We start from the raw sequence: 20,017 nt of genomic DNA, 5'->3' as shown, positions 1-20,017 counted from the left end.
CAGTAGTGACTTTTTTAAAAAGTTGTGGCAAAATATATATAACGTGAAACTTATTTTAATTACTTCTGTGTGTACAGTTAACTGACATTATATTGTTGCGCAACTATCATCAGTGACATTTTAATCACAAATTATTTGCCTCCTTTTGCATTTTTCATTCTAGTGGACCTCACGGTGGCATTTTGCTTTGCTCTTAAGTTCCTTCTAGAGTTAGTTCAGCTTTCATGATGCTGTTATATCTCCCTTCCCCACCTCTCTTATTGCTCATTGGTCATGTTTGCTCTGCTTATCTCTCAGATGTTAATGCTTCCCAGGATGCTATTATTCACTCTTTTTCCATTTTCCCCTTGGTTTACACTTGTTGGGTAATTGCATCTGTTATCATGGATTTCAGTGTATTCTCATGACTTCCAAGTCTATATCACAGTCCAGTCTCTCTGTTGAACTCAAACTCATATTTTTAACTGCCATCTAGTTATCCATAAAATGGCAGCTATCCTACAGGGACCTCAAATTCAGTATATCTAACATTTTTATCTTTTCTCTCCAAATTGTATTCTCTGCCTTGGTTAATGAAGTCACTATCTTCTTACCTAAACTAGAAGATAGATAGTCATTCTTATAATTATATAATCATTCTTAATCCTTCCTGTCCCTCTTTCAGTCATTCATCAGGTTCTTTTTCTTCTAATGCTCCATTCCTATTGCCCCAGTTTAGTTCAGACTTGTATTGATAGCTTCCTATGCTTGTATTACCACAGTATCCTCCTAATTGCTTCCTTTTCCACCTGTCTCTTCCTGTTCTAATCCACTGTCTTTATCATTGTCAGACTTTGATAAAATAAAAAACAGTCATGTCACTCTTTGTCTCCCCAAAATTCATGTGGTTCCAAGTGGATATCATCATAAGATAAATACCGAAATTCTTAGCATGGTATGTTATACCTTTAATACACATTCTGTAACCCATCTTCAGAGCATTGTTTCCTGTACCTCCTCCTTCTCACCCTATGGGACCAGAGCATCCTACTCTCATTCTCTAAACTTTTCTTGCCTTTCTTCTCTCTAGATTGCCTTGCCCCACCTCCATCTTACTGTTTCTCAATTCTCTTCTTTAAAGATCAGCTCAAACAAATGGAACCTAATTAAACTTAAAAGCTTTTGCACAGCAAAGGAAAACATAAAAAAAAATGGAAAGACAACCTACGGATTGGAAGAAAATAGATTAATTTCCAAAATATACAAACAGCTCATACAGCTTAATATCAAGAAAACAAGCAATCCAATCAAAAAGTGGGCAGAAGGGACTACTTTGTAACACTGAGGATCCTGTATTATTTACTTTTTCTACCTACTAACCAGTGAACTTGCAGAGACAGGAAGTATTTTACTATTACTATTATTATCTTCATTATTATTACTATTACTATTTCTGTTTTCCTACAGAGGAGGAGACTGACTTATAAATAAATAATTACGATATAACAAGTACGGTAATTCCTAAATAGGAAGCACATAGGTGTTTTATTTTTTAACGTTTTCTCAGAGTGTTGGGGAAGGCAGCACAAACATTTGAGGCAGTCGAAACGTAAGAAATATTCACATCCCAGCTGGAGAAAAGAGCAGGTGCAAAGACAGTGGGATAGAGTGAGCGTGGGCCGTTTGGGAGATGACTGGTAGCACACTGTGGCTCAAGCCTAGATATATGTATGTACAGAAAATGAGGCTGGAAAGGTATAGTTTGAGATTGATTGGGAAGAGCCACTGTATGTTTTACTAAGTATTTGGAATACTTAATTTTTTGTACTATAATTGTCCTAGGGAATATTGGCATGTATGCAGTAATGTCACATTGGTTAAACAGATTTTAATCGTATTTCATATCAGAAGTTGTTAAAATTCCCTGAGGAAATTCTGTTTCCATTTTCATATCAGTGATTTAATTTTGAGAAACTTCTTATCTCTTTACCTAACAAAGAGATTAACATGGACCCAAAATATTTTCTTCAAATGGTACATCCTCTGTCATCAAGCATTTGACAGCAGTCAAAAAAAAAAAAAAAAAAAGTCAGCCTATTTTAGAAGCAGTTTGGTTTTCAGAAGCCCTGTTTCCCCCCCCCCCAATGTTTATTTATTTATTTGGCTGCATCGGGTCTTAGTTGCGGCATGCGGTGGGGAGGGGTCTTTTCGTTGTAACGCGTGGGCTTCTCTAGTTATGTTGCACGGGCTTAGTTGTCCGGCGGCATGTGGGATCTTAGTTCCCTGACCAGGGATCGAACATGTGTCCCCTGCATTGGAAGGCGGATTCTTAACTGCTGGACCACCAGGGAAGTCCCAGAGCCCTGGTTTTACTGCCATAGTTTTAATGGATTTTTTTTTTTTTGCAGTTTCTCAAAAAATATTTCTTATTTAGAAAAGTAACAATTTTGATTTTGAAATTTTACAAATTCAAAAAACAAATTGATGCTTTTTATACATAATATATTTTCCTTTCCTAGTGCCATTATATTCTCATACCTTATAACAAATGTATTATTACTAATGGATCTAATCCTAAATGATATTTTACACAGGAATCTTACTTTTGTAATTTAAAACTATCCAGAGACTAAAGTTTGCAGCAGTGTTCAGTTGAATAATTTTCTTCTGTTTCTCCTTTGCTTAAATTCTGTTGTGAGATAACACAACTGGTGCTTTTCCCCCTCCTAATACCAGCACTTCTTAAGAAATGTGAAATGTCCATTCTTTAGAGATTCTTGTAAAATGTTATACTTGTCGTTAATTATGCCTGCCTTTGTGTGTTTATGTGAAAATACTTCTCTAGTGTGACTAGCTTCTTTCAAAATACACTGCTATAACTGGCCCACTATCATTTTTCAAATATAAGTAGCAAAGAATTTAATTATTGTAACTCTTTGACATTGATTGGCTCCTCTCCTACATGTTTTCTCCTCTGTAGTTCTTAATACTGATGATTAAGCTATATGATGGACATGTGAAAGTAGAGGGTAGCTTTCCTTCCTGCATAAATCTTAAAATTGAGTGAAGGAGCAGTGGGACTACATGCTTTGGCTCCCATTCCTTGTGAATTGTTTTTGCACTTGGAAGAATGTTAATTTCTATTAAGGTCCTGAATTCTCATACTAGAATATGGACTTTAGGAAGTGGGAAGTCTTATTCTCCATTATTTTAGAGAACTTCAGAGTGTTGAATAGAAGTCAGGATTCCTTGGCCCACTTTGTGGTTGGATATGGACATTTCTTACCTTGTGTAGCTTCTCTACTTCATTAAAAGTGGAAGCCTGCATCCCTCTCCCCAACCCCAGTGTTTTGACTCCCCTTAGCCTCTGTTGGTATACGCCTTAGATTATGCTAGAAGAATACCTTCTTCCCCATTTTATTTCTCTGATAAAAGACATATAATTTTTGCTTATGAGTGATACTGAAAAGCCATATACCGTCTCCTACGTCTGTAAAATTAAAGTGTATGGTGATAGGTCCAGGCACCCAGTGACCATACACAATTAGCGGAGGCAGCTAGTTTTCCATTAACAAATGCATGATTGAATTCTTGGTCAAGCAAAAGTCAGATACCTTATGTAAAAAACAAAAAAATTTTAGTTATATATGGGATTACTACATTGGGAACAGTTTAACATTGTGACCTGAGATTTACTCTTAAGGTTTTATCACCACATGATTAAAATATCTGTTTTCTGTTTGTGTCATTTCTATCAGTAGTGAGACAAACTTGTAGAACTTTCAAATGTCAGCTAGAGAAATAAAGGAAAGAGTGGGAAGTGGGACTGTTTAATGGTCAAACACTTCATACACTTCACTCATTTAACTCTCACAAATCCTTTCTGAGTTGTAGTTAGTTATCCCCATTTTACAAAAGAGAAAACTGAGGCTCGGGAAGGTTATGTGACTTGTCCTTCCAACAGTAATATGTAAATATACTATGTTTATTTTTTTTCTTTAAAATGCTTTATTTTTTCATGGTTGAATTCTTTTGACACATCTGGAATTCACTTAATTATTAATATGAATCAAAAATCATTCTTCTCCCATAGTGCTGTGCAGTTATACAAACAACATTTACCAAAGAGTGACACTTTTTGTCAGCCCCGTCTTGCCCCTGGTCTCACTATTTGAATGGATGATCCTCTCAGTGCAATAAGTCCTATAGCTCCTACATCGATTCATTGGCATTTAATGAACTCTTACTGTGTATTTCAGGATGCTTTTAGTCACAAGAGATAGAAGATCCAATGTAAACTGAGTTAAGCCATAAGGAAAAAGTATTATCTCGAGAAAGCATGGGAAGAATAGGTTCCAGAGTAGATTAATTCAGTGATTCAACAAACATCATCAGAGACCCAGGTTCCTTCCATCTTTTGTTTCTGTTGTCCTCATTGTGTTTGGCTTTTTCTCCTGCCAACCCCCCTTGAGGCCCCAAGGTGGCTACTGTTGTTTAAGGTGTCACATACAGATATGACAGTTTCTCATGAAAGGAGAGACTATGTCTGATGTGTATCTCTTTCAAGAGAGAAGAAACTTTCCCCAGAAACCTTTCTGTAGGTTTTTTCCACATGTTACATGTGTCAGATTATTACCATGTTCCTGTACTTAAGCTGAACACTGGCAAGAGTAATAGGCCTCCATGTTTAGCTTAGATTAGACTAATCAGAAGTGACCTCCTGGAGTTGGGGAAGGTTTCTCCCTTCTTGGATGCTCGTAGTCTCATGGAGGAGGGTGGGTAGCCCAAACGAAATCAAAGTTGAATGAGGAAGGTAGAAGGGGGAAATAATTGTTGAGGTAGGAGAGCCAACAGTGCCTGCCATGCTGTGAGTAAAACGTGTTGCTCAGTTCTGGGGCTTAGCTTACTCACAGCATCTGAAATTAGCTGTGAAGATTAAAGTAAAAAATAACTCTAATACAAGGAGAACTGTTAGATTTAATAGGTAGTTTAGGGAAGGTCATGCAAAAGAGGTAATAGTGGTGTATTAGGGAAAACGTAGTATTTTCAGCCAGAACACTAGGTTTGAGTCCTAACCAGTGTACTTTCTAGTTTTAATTAGAAGAATGACTTGTGATTTTCTATTAATTTTTGAACAGTACATCTTGGATTTAAATATACATGTTTATTCTCAATTCTTAACTTCATTTTAAAGAGATTCAGGATTTTAAAATCATGTTTTTATCATGGTCATGTTATTTCTGTAGCTACTAGACTAAGTTCATATTTTGATTATAACACAGCTTACTAACTAGCTGTGTGGCATTGGACAAGTCAGTTAATATTTCTGATTGTTATTTGCCTTAGCTGTGAAATGAGGTGGTTAAACACGTTATTTTTTGAGGTTCTTTTCTGTCTAACATTTAGTAATTTAAAAACTTATTTGGAATAAAATTGGAGGCAGTTGTTTTCAGTATATTTACTGAAGAGAGCGTGTTGTAAGTAAAATTTAATACACATTTCCCTCACTTTTTAATGTTTTATTTGATACTAGAAAACAATATAAGCTGTTACAAATTTAGGTGTCCTGAACCTTTTAAAACTGGGAAGTGTCTTTGGAAGTAGATATGTACTAAGAGCTCTTAAAATAATAGTTTTTATAAGATATAATAATATGTTGATTTTATTGCATTATGCCTACTTGCATTTCCCAGATGACTTTATCAAAATTCGGCCTAAAATTGTGTAGCTAAAATTATTTGTACTACTCTATAATCTGTATAATTTTTTGGAGTGACACGATGCAGTGAAACTTAGTATCTAATCTAAGAAAGTATTATTTCTTGAGTAATAAATATAATGCCTTTGCTGTGGAGCATAAAAATCATTGGTTTAATGTACATTTTATGCACACTGGTTCAGGACATTTTGCTAGGTGCTGTGGGAGAAAATGAGATTTAACTGTGGTTTCTGCCTCAAAGAACTTAAAACCTAGTCAAATGGGTGTGTATATATATATTTAATTTACCTTTTCCTAGAAAATGGTGAGTTCATATATTTATTAATTGGTTTTCAGTTTAGAATAGACCAAGTAAAGGTTCTTGTCTCTTTTTTGTAAAAATAATTAACAGAAATATTCAAATGGTTTATAAGACTCTAAGAAATGTATCTCAAGGATAGATGAACTTTCTCTAGTGGAGGAACTTTTTCTTCAGATCTGTACAAACCTCTGAATTCTGAAAAGCCAGTGATAGGGTGGGTTGATCTCTTCAAGCAGTCAACAACATTGGTATTACTAGTCGTCTTCTCCATGGTCAGTTTCCAGCCTAAGCAATGATATATTTTAAAACCTATTAAGATTTGACTGGGCTTTTTGGTTTCCTAGGGAAATATTTTAAGTATTCTAAAATAGCTGAGTTACGCACACCTTTGGCTTAATACAAAGTATACATCCCCTGGCTTTGATTTCTCCTTCAACCTCTTATGAACATGACTGTACATGGTCTCCAGAAGGTGTGTTTTCCTTTGCTGCTTCTGTTTTTATTCTTGGGCTCTATTGTAGCAAACTAAATTTCCCCAGTTAAATAAAATGAAGATTACTTGGGATTATCTGAATGTTTCCTCTGCTCCTACCACATGACAAGGTATAATCTGAATAGATGCATTCCCATTTCAACACTGATTGGTACACCTTCACATAGCCCTGCACTTGCTTAGATAATATTTAAATATCCCTGTAAAAGTAAAAGCCCATATTTGTCCTTTACTAATAGTTGCTTTAGAAAGTGCTTCAAAGAAAGAAATAGAACTGTTGTGAAAACCCAATATATTTATAAAAAACATACCATAAAAATGTATCCAAGTGCAGAATTTATTTTATACTAAACTTCACATTTTAGGAACTAATATTTGATACTACCTTATAAAATATTTGTAGTCAAAAATATAGGCCATTTGTTTTTTATGAGTGTCTGTGAAATAAATAAATGCAGTAGTTAAGGGAAAGTGAAAAGTTAAATTTCCTTCCCTTATATGGGGGAAAAGGGCACGAGTTGAGGTCACTTGTAGCCAATTTGCGGTGATTTTGCTGCTCCTCTGCCTGGGAGAGTTAGAAGGTGAAAACTCTGTATGCAATAAAAACAAATTTTCTCTTCTCCCAGTACTCATGTAACCTTGTAGAAGATGTTAAATGAATGCGAGATGTATGAGAGTAAGGCAAATTAAATGTTAAAGCATATATTTTATTCTTTACTCATAAAAAAGGAAAGTGTTCATAGTGTGAACCAAAAAACTAACTTTGTTTGTTTGTTTATTTGTTTAGGATGGATTGGATGCTTTGGTATATGATTTGGATTTTCCTGCCTTAAGAAAAAACAAAAATATTGACAACTTTTTAAGCAGATGTAAGTAATTTTTTGTGGAGGTTAATGGCAGACTATATATAATGAAATATTGACTTAGATAATTCAAGCCCCCCCCCCCTTTTTTTCTTTCTATCTACTCTGGTTATTTCATCAATAGTACCTACATCAAATGAGTAGGAAATGGGAAAGAAACTTTGTCAGTTTGGGAGCTTATCAGGAGAATCTAAAATATTTTGCAGACAAGGGAATAAAAAGTAAATGACTAAAATAAATATGTTAAAATAAGCATATACATACATGCACATTGAATTTCAATAATATTATATTTATCCTCTGTTTTTCTTTTATAAATGAATTAGCTATTATGTTTTAATACCTGCAGGTGAGAATCAATTACATATGAAAAGCCCTCCTACCACTGAGATATGAGAATTTTCTCCGTGAAAGCGGGCTTATATTTAAGTTTTACAGATGTTCTTTTATAAAAACTCTTTTTTGGATTTTGATGTTAGATATTTATCATTTAAAATTTGATTAGAGAACTTATTAAGATAGTTGCAATCTTTTTATCTTAAATAATTGTTAATAAGATTTTGGTTTATAAAATCCTCCCCACTCCATTTTTTTAATCTGTTCCTAAACCATACATATCGATACATTTAGGTTGGGTTGATTTTAGTGTTATCTTTCAATTTTGGTTACATATGTTTTGTTAGAAAAGTTTTATTTTTCTAAATAGTCAAATCTTTTTAACTTTAGATTTAATTTCTTTTATCATTTCTACACTTTGAAATCTTGGCTCAGAATTTTACTTATCAATTTTTTTGGTTTCTGTTTTTCTCTCCTTTATAAAATTATTTTTTCAGCCTTAATTTTATTTTGGAATATAGTGCCAGATTCTGAACTGCAAACTTTTAAAAAATTTTTCTTAATTTCTCACATCTTATTGAAATTGCAGGAAAATTTTGTTGCTGTTTAATTTGCTTCACCTTCCTACTTAATAATACAGCAGAAGAACTAAAAAGATGGAGAAACTTGACCCCTTCTTATTTGATGGGAGGCAAAAGAATGAATGCTTATTAGTACAAAGTGGGGGTGTGTAATTTTGTGAAGTAGGGTAGCAAGAATTGGAACACATGCTTTTAAAAATCTGTTACTGTTTTTGCTATGCAACATTGCTGCTTTCATAATACTAAGTTTGCCTTTACATTGTATTTTGTAAATAGAAACATCAGTAACCATAGTAGAAATAAGTAAAATGAAATGAAAGTATATAAAGCTAAAGAAAACTATTTTAAACGGATAAACCTGTGTAGTTTAGTCTAGTTTTCAGATTGAAGAAAAGTACAGAGAATAATATTAAAAGTTCTGGCAAATCATATCTAGCATTAGGTAAAAATTTTGACCAAGTAGGGTTTATACCAGGATTGCAAAGTTAGTTTAAGGTTCAAAAGTCAATTAGTGTAATCTAGCATATTAACATATTAAAAAAGAAAATCCATAATATCATCTTAGTAGATGCAGAAAAAGCATTTGAAAAAAAATCAGTATCCGTTCTTGGTTTACAAATATCTCTCAGCAAACTAGGAACTGGAGGAAACTTTCATACCCTGATAAAGAGAATCCACAAAAAACCTGTAGTTCAGATTGTATTTAATTGTGTATGACTAAATGCTTTTCCCCTAAGATTGGGAAAAGACAACTATGTCTTCTCCCACTACTTCATTCAGTGTTGTCCTGGAAGTTTTAGACAGTGCAGTAAGGTGTAAAATAAAGAAAAATCATATAGATTAAAAAGGAACAATTTAAAATTATTCAGACACTGTATTTTTCTGTATAGAAAATCCTCAAGATTCTACAGAAAAAGCCTCAAGAACTTATCAGTGAGGTTGCAAGCTAGAAGATTAACATACAAAAAACAGTTTATTTCTATATATTAGCAGTAAGCAATTCTAAATTGACATTATAGCAAATATAGTACCACTTACAGTAGAAGCAAAAGCATGAAAAATTTAGGGATAAATTTGACAAAATGTGTGTAAGCCCTGTATACTGAAAACAATTTAATATACTGAGAGAAATGAAAGAAGACCTTTAAAAAAAAACCCAGATATTCAATGTTGATAGATTAGATAATTCAGTATTAAAATGTCAGGAATCCCCAAATTAATTTATCTATGGAGTCCATGTCTTCTCAGAACCTAAGCAGGCTTTTTTGTATGAAGTAACCATTAATTCTAAAATTCATAAGGCAATGTGAAGGGTCTGGAATAGCCAAAACAATTTTGGAAAGTAAGAACCAAGTTGGAGGACTAACACTATTGGATTTTAAGATCAAGGCAGTATAATGAAATGAAAGAATAAACATACAGATAAGTGGAACAGAAATAGATCCATATATATGCAGTCAGTAGATTTTCAACAAAGTTGACAACGTAATTCAGTACCCAAGCCTTACTTTGCAGTATATATAAAAATCAACTTAAAATGGATCATAGACCTAAATGTGAGAGCTAAAACTAGTAATAGTTCTAGAATAAGACATAGAAAATATTTGTGATTTTGGTTAGGCAAGAATTTCTTAGATGGGACGCAAATGGCACAAACCATTTTTTTTTTTTTAAAGATAGATTAGATTTTATCAAAATTCAAAACTTTTTCTCTTCAGGTGATACTGCTAAGAAAATGAACAGGTAAACCACTGACTGGGAGAATATGGTTGCAAAACAAGTGAAAGGGGAAAAAATAATCTTTTCAACGAACATTGCTCAGACAACTGGATAGCCATATGCAAAAGAATGAAGTTGGACTTCTGTTTCACACCACATACAAAATTAATTCAGAATGTAAAATTGTAAAACGCTTAGAAAAAAACATAGGCGTAAATCTTCATGACCGTGGATTAGACCAGTGTTTCTTAGATATAAACCTAAAGTACAAGCAGGAAAAGAAAAATAAATAAATTGGGCATCATCAAAATTAAAAACTTTTGTGCTTCAAAGGATACTATCAAGACAGTGGAAAGAGGGACTTCCCTGGTGGCGCAGTGGTTAAGAATCTGCCTGCCAATGCGGGGGACATGGGTTTGCACCCTGGTCTGGGAAGATCCCACATGCCGCGGAGCACCTAAGCCCGTGCGCCACAACTACTGAGCCTGCGCTATAGAGCCTGTGAGCCACAACTGCTGAAGCTCGTGTGCCACAACTACTGAAGCCCGTGCTCTGTAATAAGAGAAGCCACTGCAATGAGAAGCCTGTGCACCGCAACCAAGAGTAGCCCCTGCTCGCCGCAACTAGAGAAAGCCTGCATGCAGCAGCGAACACCCAATGCAGCCAAAAATAAATAAATTTAAAAAAAGACAGTGAAAAGGCGACTCACAGAATGGGAGACAATATTAACAAATCATATACAATAAGTCCCTTACATATGAACCTTCAAGTTGCAAACTTTGAAACGTGCGAACGTGTGTTTGCATGTCCAATCACATGAGTTAGTTCACAGGTCTGGTGTACGTTGTCACGTGCGTGCATCCTCTACAAGTGGTTGTGCTTTGTGTACTTTACTGTACAGTACTGTATAGAGTACAGTAGTACAGTATCTTTATTTCAAGCCCAGGATGTCCAGAAGCCAATGTAAAAGCAGTGGTGATGTAGCTGGTACTGTGTACTTTTCAAGGTACTGTACTGTAAGATTAAAAATGTTTTCTTTATTTTCTGTGTTTATTTGTTTTTTATGTATTATTTGTGTGAAAAGTATTAAAAACCTATTACAGTACAGTACTATATAGCCTATTGTGTTAGTTAGGTACCTAGGCTAACTTTGCTGGACTTACAAACAAATTGGATTTACGAACACGCTCTCGGAATGGAACTCATTCATATGTAGGGGACTTACTGTACTTGATAAAGGATTGATATCTAAAGTCTTAAAACTCAATAATAAAAAGACAACCCAATTTAAAAATGGGCAAAGGATCTGAATAGACATTTCTCGATAAAAGACACACATGAAGAGCTGTTCAACATGGTTAGTCATCAGGAAGTTACAAATTATGGCCACAATGAAATATCAGTACACATTTATTAGAATAACTAAAATTTTAAAAACTGACGATATCAAGTATATGTGAAAATGTGGAACAGCTGAACTCTGACACATTGCTGGTTGGTTTGTAAAACGGTGAGCTGCTTTGGAAAACAGTTTGGCATTTTTCTTATAAAGTTATACATGCATTTATCACATGACCCAGGGATCCCACTCCTGGGTATTTATGTAAGAGAAATGAAAGTATGTATCTGCACAAAGACCTATGTGAGAATGTTTAAGGAGCCTGTATTTACAATTGCTGTAAACTGGAAGCAGCCCAGATGCACATCAGCTGTTAAATGGGTAAATAAATTGTGGTACACCACATAATGGAATACTCAGCAGTAAAAAGGAGTAAATTACTGATAGGTGCAACAACATTGATAAATCTCAAAAGCACTGTGGTAAGTGAAAAAAGCCAGGCAAGCCCCCCACCCCCCAAAAAAAAGGCCAGGCACAAAAGGGTACATACTGTATGGTTCCCATTTACATGACATTATAACATTCTCTTTCAACCCCTGAAGTTGTATTTATGTAATATTTCACACAGAATAATAGATTTTCATAGGATAGTATTCTGCATGTTGCTGAAATTCATTTATATGGATTTTTATAGCTTTCATTAGTGGGTACATCAAAATTATTTTTCTGAAGGTAAATGTTTTGCTTTGCATTGCTTTTTGCTGACAGGTATCAAATGTAGTGATCTAAGAATAACACCTGGAATATGGAATAAAATCTTTTTCTTTAGTAATTCAGCTCAAGTCTCACTAAAGTATAGCAGCTTTAAGGTATAGCAGCCTGAAATATTTTAAACTTAAGGCCTAATTATATTACAAACTGTATTTTCATCTTTTTGTGTTGAAGCATGTATGGACACTGAAAGGGAAAAGAGAATCTGTGACCCTTTGACTGAATAACTAGTTAAATATAAAGATTTGCTTTTCTGGACTCTGGTCTATGATACCTAAATAGTAAGGACTACAAAGAAAATGTTTATCAGCCTCACATAACTGATAAAGATTTTAAGATGAACTTTTAAAGTAAGGGTTAGAAAGGTATCCAGATAAAATCAAACTGTCTTGGTGGGAAGAAACATGTTGTGGGGCAGGTACACATTGGAAGGAGGAGGAGGGGGATGTGGAAACGGTGATTTTTGACTGTATACGTTTGTAAACCATTGTGAATTTCACTGCGATTTGGGGGTACAAGATTCATAATTAACGTTAGTACGAAAGCATACTTATTAAACAGATACTACCAGTCTAAAAGAAGGTAATGGAGATCATTGTATGTATGAAAAAAATCCATGAACCTGAAAGGAAAAATGTGGTAGAGAGCATTTGTTTGGATTAAAAAAATAAACCCAGCAAGGGAAGTTTATAGCTATACAAGCTTATCTCAGGAAACAAGAAATATCTCAAATAAACAACCTAACCTTATGCCTAAAGCAACTAGAGAAAGAAGAATAAACAAAACTCGAAGTTAGTAGAATGAAAAACATAAAGATCAGAGCAAAAATAAATGAAATAAAGACAAAACAGTAGAAAAGGTCAATGAAACTAAAAGCTGGTTCTTTGAGAAGATAAACAAAGTTGATAAACCTTTAGCCAGACTCATTAAGGAAAAAAGGGAGTGGGTCCAAATCAATAAAATCAGAAATGAAAAAGGAGAAGTTACAACCAATACCACAGAAGTACAAAGGATCATAAGAGACTACTATGAGCAACTATACACCAATAAAATGGACAACCTAGAAGAAATGGACAAATTCTTAGAAAGGTACAATCTCCCAAGACTGAACCAGGAAGAAATAGAAAATATGAGCAGACCAATTACCAGTACTGAAATTTAATCAGTAATTTAACAACTCCCAACATACAAAAGTCCATAACCAGATGGCTTCACAGGTGAATTCTACCAAACATTTAGAAAAGAGTTAACACCTATCCTTCTGAAACTATTCCAGAAAATTGCAGAGGAAGGAACACTTCTGAACTCATTCTGTGAGGCCACCATCAGCCTGAGACCAAAACCAGAGAAAGATACCACAGAAATGAAAATTACAGACCAATATCACTGATGAACATAGACGTAAAAATGCTCAACAAAGTACTAGCCAACCGACTCCAATAATACAGTAAAAGGATCATATACTGTGATCAAGTGGGATTTATGCCAGGGATGCAAGGATTTTTCGATATCTGCAAATCAATCAGTGTAATACACCACATTAACAAATTGAAGAATAAAAACCAGGTGTTCATCTCAACAGATGCAGAAAAAGCTTTTTATAAAATTCAACATCCACTTATAAGAAAAACTCTTCGAAAGAGGGCATAGAAGGAATGTACCTCAACATGATAAAGGCCATATGTGATAGGTCCATGGCTAACATTGTACTCAATGGTGAAAAGCTGAAAGCATTTCTTCTAAGACCAGGAACAAGACAAGGATACCCACTCTCGCCATTTCTGTCCAACATAGTTTTGGAAGTCCTAGCAACAGCATTCAGAGAAGAAAAAGAGATAAAAGGAATCCAAATTGGAAAAAGGAAGTAAAACTGTCACTGTTTGTAAATGACATGATGCTGTGCATATAAACTCCTAAAGACGCTCTCAGAAAACTACTAGAGTTCATCAATGAATTCACTAAAGTTGCTGGATACAAAACTAATATACAGAAATCTGTTGTATTTCTATTCACTCACGGTGAAATATCAGAAAGAGAAATTAAGGAAACACTCCCATTTACCATTGCATGAAAAAGAATAAAATAATTATGAATAAGCCTACCTAAGGAGGCAAAGGACCTGTACTCTGAAAACTATAAGACACTGATGAAAGAAATTGAAGACCACACAAACAGATGGAAAAATATACCATGTTCTTGGATTGGAAGAAATCAATATTGTTAAAATGATCGTACTACCCAAGGCAGTCTATAGATTCAGTACAATCCCTATCAAATTACCAATGGCATTTTTCGCAGAACTGGAACAAAAAATATTTAAACTTGTATAGAAACACAAAAGACCCTGAATAGCCAAAACAATCTTGAGAAAGAAGAACGGAGCTGGAGGAATCAGGCTCCCTGACTTCAGACTATACTACAAAGCTATACTAATCAAAACAGTATGGTACCGGCACAAAAACAGACATAGATCAATGGAACAGTATAGAAAGCCCAGAAATAAACCCACACACTTATGGTCAGTTAGTCTGCAACAAAGGAGGCAAGAATATACAATGGAGAAAAGACAGTGTCTGCAATAAGCGGTGCTGGGAAAACTGGACAGCAGAACATTCTCTAACGCTGTATACAGAAATAAACTCAAAATGGATTAAATACCTGAATGTAAGACCGGATACTATAAAACTCTTAGAGGAAAACATAGGCAGAACATTCTTTGACGTAAATCACAGCACTATTTTTTTTAATTTTTCTCCTCCTAGATTAATGGAAATAAAAACAAAAGTGAACAAATGGGACGTAATTAAACTTAAAAGCTTTTGCACAGCAAAGGAAAGCATAAACAAAATGAAAAAAACCTACAGACTGGGAGAAAATATTTGCAAACGATGCTACTGACAAGGGATTAACTTCCAAAATATACAAACAGCTCATACAACTTAATATCAAAAAACAAACAACCCAATCAATAAATGGGCAGAAGACCTAAATAGACATTTCTCCAAAGAAGACATACAGAGGGCCAAAGAGCACATGAAAAGATACTCAGTATCGCTAATTATTAGAGAAATGCAAATCAAAACTACAATGAGGTATCCCCTCACACTGGTCAGAATGGCTATCATCAAAAAGTCTACAAACAATACATGCTAAAGAGGGTGTACACTGTTGGTGGGAATATAAATTGGTGCAACCACTATGGAAAACAGTATGGAGGTTCCTTAAAAAACTAAAAATAGAGTTACCATATGATCCTGCAGTCCTACTCCTGGGCATATATCCAGAGAAGACTGTAATTAGAAAAAGATACATGCGCCCCAATGTACATAGCAGCACTATTTACATACAATAGCCAAGACATGGAAGCAACCTAAATGTCCATCGACAGATAAATGGATAAAGATGTGGTATATACATACAATGGAATATTACTCAGCCATAAAAAAGAATGAAATAATGCCTTTTGCAGCAACATGGATGGACCTAGAGATTATCATATTAAGTGAAGTAAGTCAGACAGAGAAGGACAAATATATGATATCACTTACATGTGGAATCTAAAAAGATACAAATGAACTTATTTACAAAACAGAAATAGACTCACAGACACAGAAAACAAACTTATGATTACCAAAGTGGATAGTGGAGGTGGGGCGGGGGGAGATAGATTAGGAGTTTGGGATTAACATATACATACTACTATATATAAAATGGATAAACAAGAAGGATCTACTGTATAACAGGGAACTATGTTCAGTATCTTCTAATAAAGTATAATGGAAAAGAACCTGAAAAAGAATATGTATAACTAAACCACTTTGCTGTACACCTGAAACTAGCACAACATTGTAAATTAACTATATTCCGATTTTAAAAAGTGGTTAAAAAATTTTAAAAAAACAAATGGTATTTCTTGGTAGCATACTATAGCTTTCCTAATGCAAATTACAAAAGTAGTAGCATAATAGCTATTGCTAATGATGTATCAGCTCTCCGTTTATATAAAAGCATAGAGAATTGTTGATAAAATTTTAATTTGCTTTGCCAATGATTTATTATTGAGAAAGTAATGAGAGTAATAATTGCTGTTCTCAGTTTGTGACCAGAAATGCTAAATTGATTAGCATTTAGGATGTGACAGAGACCTTGAGACAAAGCATTCATTTCACTTTAGATCAAGGTTTCTCAGCAGTAGCACTGTTGACATTTTTGAGTCAGATAACTCTTTGATGTGGGGGTCTGTCCTTTGCATTGTAGGATGTTTAGCAGCATCCCTGGCCTCTGCGTTCTAGATGCCAGTAGCATACTCTGCCCCCTCCCCCAGTTATGACAACCAAAAATGTCTCAAGACTTTGCCAAATGTCCCCTGGGGGTCTAAATTGCCCTCAGTTGAGAACCACTGCCTAAGACTTTCTATTAAAGAGGGAAAGAAATTCCATAATTTGGCGTGTGCTCCAAGCTTAGGAAATTTAATCAAATTTATTGAAAAGATAAATCCTATTAATAGTGATTCCAAGTGAAGGAGGAAATTTCAAAAAGGGGTAAATATAAGAAGGCTGCAGCCACAGAAACCAGGGTTATTGCACAGGCAGTTCTCAGCTCAGATTGGAAAGGATATGAATGACTCTGTCAAGTGTGAGTACATATCCAGGGATAAATGCAAAAGAGTAGTACAAATCTGTAAAAATTGTGTTAGGCCAAAAGCCTGTGATGAGCCAAAACTTGTGAAAAGTTCTTGAGACAGCAAAAGTAACTTCTTCCCTCTAATCTTTCCCCATTTAGAGTTATGGGGACCATATGTATGAGAAAATGATAAACTCACTGCATGAGACCATTTATTCTTGAAATATTTTTTGAATGCCCAGTCACTAGAGACATGAAAAATAAGACGGTCTTTTTTTCTTAAAAACTGTAGATTTTACCATCTTGTGGGGAGAAATACAGAAGCAAGTAGTAACTTATACATACCTTTATAGTGGTGGAAGCTTGTAGAGAAAGTAATGATACACAGATGTTGGAGTAAAGAAAGGCTCTAGAAAGAAAGTGGTATTTGAGTTGAGTCTTAAAGGATGGGCTAGATTTCTCAGTTGAGGAAGAACAATTCAGGCAGAGAAGGAACAGCGTTTGTTAAGCCATCCAAAAGTTATGATACCTTTGAGGAACCAAGAGTTTGGTATAAATTGAACTTGGTTTATGATGAGCAGGAAGGAGTAAGGAGGACACGTGGCAGAAGAGACTGAAATGGCAGGTTGGGGCTGTTGGGTTAATGGATTGGATAAAAAAGAATTACTTAGTGTCGTATTTTTTGTCTTCATTGTTCTCATGATTTTTAAAAACTTAGATAAAGGAATTTAAGTTCAAGGACTGAGAAAAAAGTTGAGCACTTTAAATTAGTTTATACCCCCAGATCTAGGCAGATTATAACCCTAGAATTTTGAATTTCTTGTATTTTTGTTTTTGATTTGATGATTTTTGTATGGGTGACCACTTTTTTAGAAATCACTGTTCTGAGAAAGTTTAAAAAACAGTGACTAAATATATCAATTCTAGGCAGGTAGTTACCTTTGGAAGAGGAAAACATGAGGCTCAAGGCTTAGGCAGTAATTTAACATTTTATTTTGAACAAAAGACCAGAAGCAGATAGGCAAACTAGTATATATTAGTTTAATTGTGATGATAGGTACAACTGACAAGCCACACACACAATAAGAACAAAACAATTTCAGTTGAGATGTAGAAAATAAAGTTCTTTCAAAAGGTTCTATTATGTTATCACTGTATTAAATCACTGCATTAAAAGGTAAATTACATGCATCATTGTAAAAAGATTGTATCTAAACTTTTTATTTTTCCAAGTAATTATATTTAGTAACCTACTGTACAGTATTTTAATGGAGCTTAACCTTTTCTCTAGTGGTTACTTAAATTCCTTCCAAAAATAATATTTCATGGATTGTACACATTTAATTAGATAGATATTTATTTATATGTAAACTGGCAGTGATGATCATTAGAAAGTTTTTTCCTCTTTTTCCCCGTCTTGAAGTCTTAATATGTCGCTACTCAGGTATGCTTCAAAATGTAAAATTTTTCCTTTCTTTTTAAGCTTGTTAAAATCATGATACCTTTCTACTTATTAAATGATTATTTTGATAGTTGAATGTTAGTGTTATCATTAAATTAGCTATTCATTGGTTGGTGATTAAAATCAATACACAATGATCTTTTATTTTAAAAAAAATAAAATAGTTTTCAGTTCAGCATATTCTGAATGATATCAATCAATGAATCTGTTGTTCATCCAAGGAAGTAAAAACAACCTGACTATGTTTGCCTTAGCTCCTTGTAGAATTACACAAAAGGTACGTACTACTCAATAGAAAAAGTAAACTTTTTTCTTATTTTAAATTAAGGTATAATAGTAATTAAAACAAAACATCAGAAGTTTTAATGACTTGTGGAAGAGCCCTCATTTTAATGTTTGTGACTAGTTTCTCCTAAGAGTGTCTCGTTACACTTATAAAATCATGTACTGCGATATTGAAAGTGAGTACTACATTATCTTTAGTAAAATTAAAGGTGGTTTTCATGTGCTTTGAATATAAAGTTAGATGCAGTTAGAAATCTACACTTCTTGGGTAATTCTAAGGAACAAAAATTGTGAAACTGGAAATTTTATATATAATTTACTTCTGCATTTAAAGCGGATAGGTTTCTTGAGAGGAGTAGAATATAAATGGATTATAATGATCATATATTGTGATAAGTATACAATTTCATTTTCAAGTTCTTCAAGTGATGACAAAAATGCAAAACTATTATTTGGTTAGTGACATTAAAAGCTTCCTTCTCCACAAATAAGTATTAAGGTACATATAAGAGTCTGCCTTTATGCAGCCAGAAAGTACTGAAATGTAGTAGCGTTTTGACATGTTTGTTTGCTTATGAAGTCTATGAAAGGCTTGTGTGGTTGGGTAACTAGCACTTGAGTGGTGGATGTATCTCCATTTCTGGAGAATGGGACAGGATTGTAGTCATCATATTTTGGGATTATTTTTTCAAACTGGATACTGAAGTATAAGAAAAATAGTACTTTGTTGAAGGACATAGGACCAACAGATCATCATAGAGAGTCTAGAAGCATACTTTTTTTATTGTATGAAAATTTGATGTAAGCTTATTATGGCAGTTAGGTCATTGGGAAAAAGGTAAGATTATTCAGCAGTTTGTTTTGAGACAGTTAGATATTCATATATGAGGAGAAAATGAAATTGTCTCTACTTCACAACATGTACCAATGTAAAGACAAAAAATACTAGATGAAATTATAGGTATTATGTTTATAGTCTTTAAGTAGGGAGTGGCTTTTTTTCGTTTTTTTGAAGCAGGATACCAGGGGTAGAAACTGTAAAGGAAACATTGACAGATTTTGCCATATCAAAACTTTATAAAGAAAAATAGATATAAAGATTACTGACAAACTGGAAAAAATTATAACATATGTAATAGAATTATATTCCTAATGTATGAAGAGATCCTTCCAGTCAACAAGAAAAACACCATAAAAAAAATGGACAAAGTAACTGAATATGTAGTGTAATTGAGAAAAAATAAAAATTATCAATGAGCAGGTAACAGTTGAACAAAAGCATTAATATTTCAAGAAATATGGGTTAAAAAAAAAGAAATATGGGTTAAAAAAAAAAAGAAATATGGGTTAAAAAAAGAACCAACCCTCCCTGCCCCCCCGCAACCTGAAAGAGAAAGGTAAAAAGTAATAATATCCAAGATTGGTGAGAGACTGGAGGGCAGTTAGCGTATTTTAAAACTAATAATGTTCATGAATATAACCTAATACTTTTACTTAAAGAAATGTATCCTGCAAAAATAGCACTGAAAATACATGGGAATGTTCA

General features: G+C 34.0%; 1 protein-coding gene across 1 annotated transcript in view; it reads left to right on the top strand.

The window, feature by feature from the left end:
• Positions 1-20,017, top strand: part of ROCK1 (Rho associated coiled-coil containing protein kinase 1) — a 150,526-nt gene that overhangs the window by 26,733 nt on the left and 103,776 nt on the right. Inside the window, exon 2 of the mRNA XM_036823051.1 lies at positions 7,280-7,361. Within this exon, the coding sequence (XP_036678946.1) occupies positions 7,280-7,361 (82 nt within the window). The remainder of the gene's footprint in view (positions 1-7,279; positions 7,362-20,017) is intronic.

Source organism: Balaenoptera musculus, chromosome 14 (genome assembly GCF_009873245.2).
Source record: "Balaenoptera musculus isolate JJ_BM4_2016_0621 chromosome 14, mBalMus1.pri.v3, whole genome shotgun sequence".
NCBI lineage: Eukaryota > Metazoa > Chordata > Mammalia > Artiodactyla > Balaenopteridae > Balaenoptera > Balaenoptera musculus.
The sequence above is the reverse complement of the archived record's forward strand: the minus strand, read 5'-3'. Positions and strand labels throughout refer to the sequence as shown.